This window comes from Eptatretus burgeri, chromosome 8 (genome assembly GCF_056783735.1).
Source record: "Eptatretus burgeri isolate ZD-2024b chromosome 8, Ebu_testis_v1, whole genome shotgun sequence".
In the NCBI taxonomy this organism is placed as follows: domain Eukaryota; kingdom Metazoa; phylum Chordata; class Myxini; order Myxiniformes; family Myxinidae; genus Eptatretus; species Eptatretus burgeri.
In genome coordinates this window covers 103496191-103509591 of record NC_140968.1, presented here as the reverse complement: position 1 = coordinate 103509591, position 13401 = coordinate 103496191, and the positions used below count along the sequence as shown (strand labels likewise).

General features: G+C 42.7%; 1 protein-coding gene across 7 annotated transcripts in view; it reads right to left on the bottom strand.

Moving 5' to 3' along the window:
- LOC147022459 (rho GTPase-activating protein 44-like) overlaps positions 1-13401 on the bottom strand; it is a 151578-nt gene that overhangs the window by 26646 nt on the left and 111531 nt on the right. For 4 of the 7 annotated variants that reach the window (XM_085893364.1, XM_085893359.1, XM_085893360.1 and 1 more), the window contains 3 exons: positions 8532-8691; positions 5051-5068; positions 465-728 (listed from right to left, as the gene is read on the bottom strand). In XM_085893364.1, the coding sequence (XP_085749490.1) occupies positions 465-728; positions 5051-5068; positions 8532-8691 (442 nt within the window). The remainder of the gene's footprint in view (positions 1-464; positions 729-5050; positions 5069-8531; positions 8692-13401) is intronic. The other 3 variants (XM_085893362.1, XM_085893361.1, XM_085893365.1) reach the window with 2 other exon arrangements.

Sequence of the window (13401 nt, the reverse complement as noted above, 5' to 3'; positions counted from 1 at the left end):
GTCGAGAGAGAAAGATTAAAAAACATTTTCGGGGGAAAAAAACAAAAGATTAAAAGGACTGATGGTGCTGAATTTCAAAATACCTGAATAGTTTCTGGAGATTAGAGAAAAGATTATATCCCACACTCCCGACTCATCTCATACATCACATACTTTCCACTCCTCCAAAACATCCCACTCCCAACACATCTCATCTTACACTTTCACAACTCTATCTCTCCTCAAACCCCTCACAAACTGCATGCTTAAATCGATTCGACCAATTTTGTAAGAGATGCTCGAATTTAAACTTTAACATTCATATAATTTGCTGCAACACCCTACACAACGAAGCATAACCAGAGTGACAACATCAAAGGAACCAATTGGTCTTGATCTAGATGCAAAAAGCTACTGAGCACCATTTACATGCATGACTCAAGACCCACCACAATGGCTGCAGCACCTACACCAATGTGGTTCACCTTTGAGGTTCTTCGGTGAGTGGGCGAGCAACAGACGATGTGCCGCCACTGCTGAGCAACGGCGTGATTGGAGTGTTGGGGCCGGTCGGTGGAGGTGGCGTAAGGCCTGGTGTGAGAGGCGATTCCAGCGAAACATCCGGGGAGGAGCTTCCACCAGCACCAGGCGAGGGAACAAATGCTGAAGATGAAGACGATGTTCGACGAGGTGGGCCTAAGGTCCCCCGACGGGCCACCCAGTCAGTGTCCATTACGCGCACACCCATGCTGTAGAAGTGAAGTTCCATTTGAATAAAAGAATAAACAAGGAAAGGGATGTATTAAAAATTGGTTTAAGATGAAGGATGGGGAGTGGGAGGGTTTCGGAATGACAGAGAAAAGCGCAATACAGTACCATACCATTACAATGCATACAAAAGGATGGAGGTGTTTGAAGATACAGAAAAACTTACAGTCACTCACAAACACGAGCATGACATTCATTGCAATTAGAAGCCATTTAAATACAGCCATTAATTAAAAGGCTTGTTGGAATTGACATCACACTTCTGCAACACACGACAGCTTGGTTAAGCAATAGTTTGTCAAATTGACAGCCCAGGAAGGGTTCCTTGTGCCTGGTGCCCCCACAATTGGTGCCCACACATCTCACTCGAGACATAATACTCCAACGACAACTACAACTACAACCCCCTAAACCTTTTATGTTGATGGGGGGTGGGGGGGAAGCTTATGCCGAACACTCCACAAGGTACCACCAGTTCTTTGGGGGAAGGAGACAGGTTGGCAATCTCAGCCTTGAGATTCACTTTTTGTATTTTTTCTACTTTGCTCAAGATTTTTGTTGCCTTTGGGAAGCAACTTAATATTAGTCAGAGGCTCAACTTCCATATTCCGACAGCAAGCTAATTGATTGCTACTGCGTTACAACACTCAGTGCACCAAGGTGGAGAGGATGGGTAGGATAGCTGCAGTAAAGATTGGGTAAAAACCCTGTACATGAAATACAACACCCTTTTGTGAAAGCAATCACAGGTAGAGTGAACATCAGGTGCAGAGGAGTTTCCATCCATCCTTTGGGACCATACTCTGTGCAGAGCATTGGTGCTGCCTAAGCAGTCTCCTGGGCTATTGGGCACAATCCTGCACAGGTCGCTCGCCGACATAGGATACCAGTACACTGGTACTCATTTTGCCGACTTCCGAAGGATGACAGGCTGAGTCAACCCCACTTGGTATTAATTCAATAGCCAAGCAGGATTTGAACTCAGGACCCTTGGATCCCAAGCCCACCACTCTTGCCATTAAGGCAACGCCAGGCAGAGAGGGGATTGAAGACCAGTATATTTAGAGATGGCAGCTTGTAGTCCCTGATAGTTGGCCTGAGCAAGTTGAAGCACTAAGGTGGTGAACTACAGGGAGAGAGATTCAAACTTTCACAATTACATGGTCAGATAAGGTACAAGTGGAGATGGAGGAGGAAAAGGATAACATGAAAAGAAAGCTAGTTGTAACCAGGCCAAGGACTTGGGACATACCATATGCAGAGATACCGTTTGTGAAGTTCACCAATTGGCTCTGATGCACTCACTCACAGAAGGCCTGTGCACCAGTTACCCTGAAGGGAAGTCGTACAGCCAACTCGCAATCAACCACAACGAGGACAATTTCAATCATCACGGAAGAAGAGATAGTTTGCATTGGTGGTTGGTAATACAGGATGGATGTTTGCTTCCTCAAATGGATTCTATTTGACAATTAAACTCATCACACCCAAATACCTGACGATTGTGATGGAACCTAAACTGAACACTCAATCTTGCGTCCCTCAACATTCAATCAAATCACTCCTCTTAACAAAGTCCATGTTACTCTGACTCGCATGTGTCATCGAGCCGATAATCCCATGGAAAATTTACAGCTAGAAGTGTGTCACCAACTAAACCACCCTGTAAAGAATCACAATGAAATTTACACAAGAATGTGATAAACAGAAACTTGGATTGGAAGGTGGTGATAGACATGCAAACAGTTTCTGCTCAAACCAACTTGAAAAGGGATCACCTAAAGGGAGAAATTGCCATATTTGAATGTTTTCCTCATTATGAAACATGCATTACGATTCTCTGCATGCAGGTGGTATGCGAGAGGAAAATCCTCGTGGGTTTCTGGGGGAAATCACAGAATGTGTGGTGAACAATAACCGCAATAGCGATGGAACCTTGAGGAAAACTAGAAAGGTGAATTTGACGTGAACACCTCGATGGAAATGCCTCCATCTGCGTCAGATGTCAACCCACTGTTATGTTTGATCTCGAATCAAAGGTCACATGAAAAATTAAAGGTAATACGAGACAGTCTGAGAGAGGAGAGAGATAAGTCGAAGAGAGAAAACATCAGATGCTTCTCACTCGAGAAGATCAACATCTCACACTCGCTTCTCACTATGATCTGCAAAGTGATTTACAAAGGGTGCATGACCGTTGACTTGTTGAATTCAAAATTGAATGAGTTGGACATCTTTGTGTCGAGGTCCATACTTGTACCAAGTTTGGATGAAACTTGTATCTGTGGTTCACAAGTTATTGTAGCCTGGTGTTGGCTTCGTGGTTAGGGAGGTGGCTTGGGATCCTCGGGTCCTGAGTTTTCATGTCTGTTTGCTGCTGAATTAACACCATGGGGTTGAATCAGCTTGTCATCCTTCTGAGGTCGGCAAAATGAGCACCAATGTACTGGTAATAGGGGCGGCATTGCTGTGCCCCTAACCAATGATGCAACCACCAGCCAAAAGGCAGCACTTAATGGGAACAAATGATTGTGGAAACAAATATTTTCATTTAAAGGTCACATGACCAGAGACCTGTGCCTTTTGAACCCAAAACTGAATCAGTTCATCTTTGCATCATAACACATACTTGAACTGAGTTTGATCAAAATTCTTTCAATAGTTCACAAGTGATGAAAATTTACTACACAGACAGACACGAGCGCACGCACGCATGCACGCACATCATAACTAGGGAGGCATAAAAATACAATGTTTACCTCTTGACTGCCTGAAACATGGAAAACCACCATTACTATTCCAATTGATCAGATCGATGTCAAAACTCACCCTCGACTATAAACCATGAATGAACGTTCACTCCCTCCATAAGCATGGTAAAGGAATTGATTGTTGGAACAAACCTTAAATGTAAAGACACATCTCTTTTAGAAGTCTTGTGAATATCAGTTTCAGCTCTGCTCTGATCATTCCAACTTGGAGATGCTTCTTCATTGTTAACAATGGATAGATTCCTTTTCAACACCCAAACCTGATTTCCACAATGTCCATTAAAGGTATCCAAGGGCTCCCTCAACTCCAGGTGATCACATTTCCTGTACGCTTGCAGGTTGCCTACATGCAGCGTTCTAGGACCAATTTTATTGATCAACATCAAAGACCTCCCTTAATCAATGGAAAATTCATTACATCACTTTTCAGATGACTCCATGCTGTGCAGGATACTCCCTCAGGCCAAGGTCAGACAGGGTGCCGCAACATCCCTCTTTGCCAATCTCAAGAACCAAATATTCTCAATTTATCCTTCCATAAACAATGGATATGAAATCCCACAACTCATTTTTGCGGTCACCCTTTGGGAAAGATATGCTCTCTGAAACTCATGAGCTTACACGATGATCGAAAACCACTCTTAGGCAGATCACATCTTCAAGATGCCCTCTCACCACCTCCAAATTCGCTGCAGGACTAAGGTTATCAAATGCAATTCTCAATGTATAACAGTATGCAAGATCTCATCCAACAGGTCATGAAATATGGCTTCCCCATGGACTCATGCGGCTGCTGCTTGCCATCTTTCCTCCCTCGAGGCTGCAAAATCTAAAACCCTCCATGTTACGAGCATCTCACGATGGGAAGCCAAGTAGTCTCAGCGTATGCTTCACACTTGCCACAAGCAGATTGGTGACTTTGCAATGTTTTACCAGATGGATTCTGGTGTTGACCTTCCTGCCCCCAAATCTCTGCCAAAGTCCTATTCCTCCAGATTTCACAAGTTCTACCAGAAACCCTTTCCTAGCTTCCCTTACCAAGTTGAAAGATGATCCGAACCTCCATTCATTTATCTTGCCAAACTTCTACCACTTGCGAAATCATCCCCAGCATATAATTTTGAGCTTTTCCCTCTCGGATTCTATCCACCACCCTGGGATTCTATCGACCACACCACCAAGACTTCTACCAACCACCATCTCATGGTCTCTCAGACTTGTACTTCTGAGCTTTACTTCACCGAGTGAGACCCTGTTCCCTCTTTCACATGGGACTCCTCCAAGGTGGGCACCTCTGCATGGTATTTTCTTCCAGTTTTATAATCGTCCCATTTTGTGTTCCACATGGCATTTCACCCCCTGAGTTTTGATATCTATGAGCAGGCACATTTCCAGAAAAAAACAATTAGTTTTGACAAATATGAATGGCACAAAAGGAGAAGGAAAAAGGGATATCAAGGCAATAGACAGTAAAATTGGCTTTAAAAACTGAGAGAGACACAGAAGAAAATGGAAGAATTCAGACAGAATACCTTTGTATTTTCCTCAGGCTGGCATGTCAGAAAGAGAGGAGAAAACTTAGAAATGTTAATCGGGGAGGGAGGCTTTTTGACGTCTTGACTTCTTACATGATATTTCAGCCCAATAAGGCTGCAAATAAATACATTTAACAAACACTTTGTATAACTTTGCTTACACCACCGCTGAAGAAAACAAGAAGTTGGCAACTTTATCTGGAGCAAAAGCCAAACTTGTTTATTTAGGATGAGTTCCAGCTTTGTCGGTGCATTTCTTACACAGGCCAAGTCAAAATAAAATGGGAGCGACATTTGCTTTGCAATACATGTCCCCCACCGATCCCAATAAATGTTTGTTTATTTGGGCAGTGTATAATGGTGCGTTCGGTGACAAAAATAATTTAAAAAAATAATGAAAATAACCCAATGTGCATACATCGGGTAAAAACATGTGCACGGATTACGTGCAACCTTACTGTAGTTCACAGACCGGTGTTTGTGTGCGTGCTTGTTTGTGGGTTTGTTTGTCAGGCAACTCCTCCTGCAGTTCTGAGCCAATTACATCCAGACTTGCTTCATAGGATCAATCATGCCCACCAATTAATTTATAGGGGTGTTTTTATCTTTGCCAGTGTCTTGGAAGGGGGTGGAGGGTGGGGGTGAGGGGTGGTATGCAAATTCTCAATGTAAATGTGTATCGAGTAGCGCCGCCACCAAGTATGGGAGTGTATTACAAGTCTCCACCATTTACAGTACAGTAGTCCTCTCCTAATGTTTTCCAGTGCAGTCAGGTGTTTTGAATAATAAACAGAAGGTATGTGTTTTTGCTTCATGTACGTAACCTGGGGTTTTGGGGAATTTTTGCCGATACAGAGCTGTAAGTTGCTGAAACACCACCCAAGTAAAGATATGCGTCAGAAGAACTAACTGCATTCTTGGAAAAAGATCACACGTAGAGTGGGTACTCTGCGAGTATATAACAAGTAAAAAAAAAGACATAAAATGTCATAGCCCCTGTTGTTTTAATAATTTTGCTGTATGGAGTTAAAAGGGCTTGCCCAGATTTATGTATAACTAAATTGGCCACCAGCCTACCAATCGACCACCTTTCATCAGATCGCAAAATAAAGTGAGGGACATATGTATGCCATCATGGACTATGCTTGTGCCAAGTTTGAACAAAATCGGAACTTTCACTGTGTTCAGTTCAGCTGTGTCTTTCAAAATCGGTTCAGCTGTGTCTGAGAAATGGTTGCGGATGCGCGCGCGCGCACGCGCACACACACACACACACACACACACACACACACACACACACACACACACACACACACGAAAATCGAGACCAAATCCATGAGCCCCCGTTTCGGACTAAGTCCAACGGGGGCTAATTATACATCATGGTTATATGCCTGGGATAATTCCCATTGCACTGGGCCATGGACTAACACCCAGGCCTAACGCCTGAGGTCTGCCGATCTGTGCTGCTTCATGCAGTGGCGGCGCATGATTTTATTGGGGTGGAGTCAGGATAGTTGTCTCGCAATGGGTGTAAAGCAGCGGGGTGGAGTCAGGGCAGCTGAACACTCACCCATATATAATGTGTGATATTTTCTAAGTCTAAAAAGGCATCACTGAAAAGATGACGAAATGCCCTGAACCTTGAACTTATTGTGTAACTTATCATAATAAAGCCATGTACCAAGTTTCAGTTGAATATGGTGAGGAGTATGGGAAACTAGAAGGGCACTCTTCGAGATTGCTACGTCGCTAGATTTGACTCCGTCCACATTATGACATCTTTAAACACACTTCGACCAAGTTTGATTTAAATCCCTGAACCCAGATTCAAAATATTAAATAATTCTGCCTGCAGAACCATGCGTCCGATCAGGTTGAAATTCAAAACATATATTCCACAGTCATCGTAATTGTGAAGTTTCACGTCGATTGATGAAGTGGCTCAAGAGAAAGCATTTTTGAAAGATTTTCGTTCAACCTTCCGGTGAAACCGGTAGGGAACTAATAAAGCACAGACATGAATAAAAGACGATGGATTGCGAGATGAAACAGTGCCTTCCATTTTAACATTGTGACTCATATATGCTCGTACATATATTTGCATCCTATTTGTCTGAGCAACGTCAAAGTCACACGAACATGAAAAGAGATGCGAGACCTCCATTAACTGCTCTCAAGGCAACACCAACAAAGCGAGGCCAGGTGTTGGCTTAACGGTTAAGGTGGCTGGCTTAAGATCCCAGGGTCTTGAGTTAATGCTCCCTGCATGCCGTTGACTTAACACCAGGTAGGGTCGACTCATCCTTCCGAGGTCGGCAAAATGAGTACCAACTTCTTGGTAATGAAGGCATTGCATCAGTGGCACATCCGAAAATGATGCAGCCAAGCAGCCAATGGCAGCATATGAACAAATTAAAAAACCCACAAAGTGGCTGCAAACAAATGTTGAATTAAATATATCAGTCAAGTACTTGGGAACATATACTAAAACATCAATAATAACAAAAACAACGGGATGTAAACCAACACGAGGTGATGAGATGCACCATACCCTGTTACAGAGCGTCGGTGCTAACGATGCAGTTTATTGTCACTGGTTATACTGGGTGGTTTGCCGTTGCCTTGCCACAGTCAATTGGGGAAGGAATTTGTAATTCGTTCAGGAAGGTGACCATAACTCGCCTACTCTTTACGAAGGACACCGTGGAAGCCTTAATGTACACCAACTAATGTCGGCAGACAGGACACCTGGCTTAATATCGATCCAAGGGATGGTGCACACATTGATGCCTCACCCTGCCTGTGAAACACCACGTTGAGAGTTTATGGCCGAATCAGGATTCAAACCCAGGTTAGACAGCTAAGAGGTGAGTGTGCGTATCTCAAGACCACAGGTTCCCAAACCAAGGGTCGTGACACAAACTTGAACCCCCCCCCTCAAAATCCCAGTTTTTGAGGAGGGGTTCACATCAAAAGTGTTTTCTCTGACATTTTTTATCATAGGTACCGGAATCAAATAAGTACCGGTATAATTTGGGTCACAAGGCAAATGCAATTTCAAATTTTGGGTCATGGACAAAAAACAAAAAACGTTGGGAACCACTGCTCTAGACTATCCTACCAGCCTAAAACGAACACGATGTGTTAATTACACAAAGGAGTTTGTAAATGTTCAGCGTAATCATAATAAAAATAAATGACTATAATTATACAAATACTACCTATAAACGTGCTAGAAAACCTATCATTATTATTCATACTATGCTACTTCAACACCCCTTTAATTTAAAGGCTCTCCTTTCTTTGGTGGAGAAATTCAATCTGATGTTTCACCTGATTAACAAATCAACACCGGAAGATGAGGATCACAAGTAAACAAGGTGGTTATTTTGCACATTGGGCCATAGAGGTCGAAGCTGCCACACCACATTCATTATAACAAGCACAGCAAGCAGGAGGTGGAGGGGACACGTACCCATCCTGCTGGAACTCCATGGAGACGTTATCGGTCGCGATGCTGTGCGGACGCGTGTCCTGCTCAGCATCCGGCGAGTTGGGAGGCTCGTAGTTTGCATTGTGATTGGATGTCGGGCTCTCATTTTCACCATCATTATCTGGCATGATGAACTCAACCTCTAAAGGTAGTGGAAGATTAAAGTATGAGAATAAGATGTAGATATTAAATGTATTTACCTTTTCATTGTATTAATGGAAAGCAAGCACAGCTTCAGCGAGCATATGAGCCCATTTAAAACACCTTCCTCACAAAAGTATCGTTCATTTTAAATCAAAATACTGTACATTTCATTCTGTACAATACACTAATCATACAAATAAGCATTTTCAGTTCCTGACAACAATCTGAGCATTTCCTGACAACAATCTATTGTTGTTGCCATTTGTGAAGTATCTGCCATCTGTGGTACTCTCACGAAATATGGCAGCCGCACACAATCTGAAGTCCAATTGACCTTCCTGGCTAACACTCATTAGTTTCTTGAGACTTTAAAGGCCTGCTGCAGTGCCAAACCAGGTAGAATGAGCCAACTGATATGCCCTTCCCTGGGGTTGCTGTCACCAATTTTAATTTATACCATTCAACCTCACAAACTGTGGATGCTTACAGCTTACCAGTCAAAGGAATTTCAAGATTGCAGAAATAAACTTCTTTATTCACCTCACCCTGGCCGAACCTCCATTCCAACCAATTTTCTTAAATTTCATCATAATTTTTTTTCGATGATGCAAGGTTATTATGACAAAATGGGACAAATCCAGGTAGCCCATTGCCCCCATAATATTATTTAGTAGTGTAATCAGTTGGTTGACTTGTTTTAACTTCCATTTCATCATTAAGAAAAATGTTCATGTACATGTATGTCTGTATGTATGTATGTATGTATGTATGTATGTATGTATGTATGCACAGTATGTATGTATGTATGTATGTATGTATGTATGTATGTATGCACAGTATGTATGTATGTATGCACAGTATGTATGTATGCACAGTATGTATGTATGTATGCACAGTATCAAAGTATGCATGTATGCACAGTATGTATGTATGCGCATATGTATGCATGTATGCGCATATGTATGCATGTATGCGCATATGTATGTATGTATGTATGTATGTATGTATGTGTGTATGCACAGTATGTATGTATGTATGCACAGTATGTATGTATGTATGTATGTATGTATGCACAGTATGTATGTATGTATGTATGTATGTATGTATGTGTGTATGCACAGTATGTATGTATGTATGTATGTATGTATGCACAGTATGTATGTATGTATGTATGCACAGTATGTATGTATGTATGTCTGCACAGTATCAAAGTATGCATGTATGCACAGTATGTATGTATGCGCATATGTATGTATGTATGTATGTATGTATGTATGTATGTATGTATGTATGTATGTATGCACAGTATGTATGTATGTATACACAGTATGTATGTATGTATGTATGTATGTCTGCACAGTATGTATGTATATATGTATGTACAGTATGTATGCATGTATGTACAGTATGTATGTATGCACAGTAACTAGGTATGTATGTACAGTATGTATGTATTTACAGTATGTATGTATGTATGTACGTATGTATGTACAAGTGCACTTACGTTCAAGTTGACACGTTTTCATATTTTGAATATACCGTCGGACCCCGGCATTCACGGGGAATACGTTCCTGAAAAATGCCGCAAATGTCGGGCATTGTTTTTTTGATTTTATTACATGGTCTTGGCTCTTGGAAGAGCGATGACAGAACAAATCAAGACAACATAACAAAGGGAACAGCAGGAGAAAGGGGAAAACTCCCAACAGCAGGGCGGAGAGAGAAAGTAGACGGAGACGAACAAACAAGGGATGCAGGTAACGAGGAAGGGTGAGGGAGAATGCAAAGGGTGGACAATATGGACACATAAGCAAAATTGTGTTTGACCACTTTGTCAAGGTCTGAGGAGAGGGAAGAGACTGCTGCCTGTCTGTCAGAATCAAAATAAAGACCAATTACTGCACCGTAGATCCAAGAAGGAAGCCAGACTTAACAACACACACACACACACACACACACACACACACACACACACACACACACACACACACACACACACACACACACACACACACACACACACACACACACACACACAGTACGAGTAAGTACTTACAAAAGTCTATTATTTTACGTCATAACCTTAATTTATAAGCAATCGACTGATTTCCCAACTGCCCAGATAATCAGTCGATTACTCAACATCATTAGAAGGATGAGAGATGTCCTAGCAGAGTGTGGAGTCATCAGCAAAGAGATAAAGAGGATTTTCAGAGTCAGTGAGATCAATGATGAAGATTAGGAATGATATGGGGCCAAGAACACTGCCTTGGGGTACTCCAGCCTTGACAGGGAGAGGAGATGAAAGGGTTCTGTTGAGAACCACACACTGTCTATGAGAGTGGAGGAAGTCAGTAATCAAAGAGTGGAGTTGGCCTTGGATTCCACAAGCAGACAGTATGGAGAGAGCAAGGCAGGATGCCAGACTGCATAAAAAGCTCGAGCTATGTCCAGCAAGACGGCCCTGATCTCATGTCTTATATTGAGGGCCTTCACCATTGTTGGGAGAATAAAAGCAGCATGCCAAGGTGGAGTGACCAGGTCTGAATCTCAATTAATAATCCGAGATGAGGCTGCTGGAGAAAAGGAATGATTTTATGTCAATTGCGAAGATGGATTCCATGACCCTGCTGATGATTGAAAGCAAGGTAGTCGGGCTGTAGTTAAGAACATCCATTTTTGCACCTTTTTATGTAATGCTGTGATGTTGGCCGATTTCCAAGCAGATGGAAGACGACGTATGGTAAATCATAGAAAGAGGAAGCGCAATAGCTGAAAAGAAGGTTTTCAGGACACGTGAGCTGATGCCTTCTGGTCCAGTTGCAGAGTCAGAGTCAAGGGTTGCCAGAAAAACTTCCCCCTTTTCAGGTGCAAAAGACACTGAATTCAGTAGCAATTGGGTATGACTGGAAGGATGGGTACAGAGAGGGAGGGGTTAGGGACCCAAGATTTTGAAGAAAACACAGAATTGAGGCATTTGGCGTTCTCACGAGCAGTCGGCTGTGGTGCCATTATAAGTGAGCAGAGTGATGGAAGGGGAGCACATACCAGAGACCAACTTGACAAGGTGCCACCAGGTTTTAGGAGGGGGACAAGTTTGAAAGCTTATTCTTGAGATTGGGCAGATGTTGTTTTCTGGCTCTCCTGAGGGTAGACACACACTTGTTGCAGGCTTTGTGGAATGATCTGAGGTTGCCTTCAGTCGAATTTGCCTTTCAGGAGGAGAATGGAAGTTCTTTTAAAGCAACAGCCTTACCACAGGATTCAGAGAACCAAGAGCAAGAGGATAAGTAAGATATAATTGAAGACAAGATGGGATGAATCTGTGCATAAGAGAGCATTTTTCTGTGGAAGAATTCCTCGGCTGAATTAATATCAGCGGCAGTGGATATTGGAGACCAGCGCTGAAGTGTTAAAAAATAACAAAATAAAAAATATATTAAAACAAAAACACGAGTGTGGAAGCAGGTCACTCTTTATGACCCGCGATTCCATGGGGTCCGACAACACAAGGGGTCTGACAGTATCAATGAAGGAAGTCAGTAATCAAAGTCATGATTCTGTGGGTGGTGGTGCATGGCCGTTCCTAGTTAGTGGAGTGATCCATCTGGTTGAGGCTGATAACGAGCGAGACTCTGACAAGCTAACTAGTTCTGTGACACACCCTGCAAGCCCACAGCTTTGTAGACTAACTCTAAGACACAGTGTGGCTGGCGGACTAACTTCTTAGAGGGACGACGGCTGCAAGCCGTGCGAGATGGAGCAATAACAGGTCCGTGATGTCCTTCAATCTCCGGGTCCACATGTGTGCTACACTGGACGGGCCAGTGTGTACCTTGCCCTTCGCCGACAGGCTCGGGTAAAGCGCTAAGACCCATCCGTGATGGGGACTGGGGCTTAAGAGTGTCCCACGAAAGAGGAATTCCCAGTAAGCGCGAGTCATTAGTTCACGTTGCTCAAGTCCCTGGCCTTTGTACACACCGCCGGTCGCTACTACTGATCGGAGAGTTTGGTGAGATCCTCAGATCATCCCCTGCACAAGATCGGGCTGTCCGCGATACATGTTACACATTGTCGTTGTGTCTGCTCATGCCGGTGCGCCGAAAACGTGAGTGAACTTGACTATCTAGAGGAAGTAAAAGTCATACCAAGGTTACTTTTTTCACTTTCTCCCCAAAAACGAAAGATAGCAAGATATCCCTTTTTATTACATCGATTACTTTCCATGTTTTTTGATTGATTCCATCATATTTCAGACAAACTGTTTTGACCATTGTTAAAGTACAAAATTTGACATTTTTCAGATGTCCCTCCCATATGACACATTTTGGATGTCCTGTACGACATTTTTCGCAGAAATGTTTATCTTGTTCACTCATTTCCTCCGCCACCGAAAGTGGAAGGTTATGCTTTCACCCCTGTCTGTCTGTTTGTGTACAGGATATCTCAAAACGTTGTGGACGGATTTAGACAAAACTTAGTGGACACGTTGTGTGTGGGATGAAGACGAAGCGATTCAAATTTGGTGAAGATCCAAATACAGATCAGCAAACAATTTTTTTCAGTGATTCTTTACCATTGAGATTGGGATAAACCAATAATATCAGGATATCTCAAAAAGTTGTAAACGGATTTGGACAAAACTTGGTGGACAGGTTGAGTGTGCGACAAGGACAAATTGATTCGATTTTGGTATAGGACAAATTGA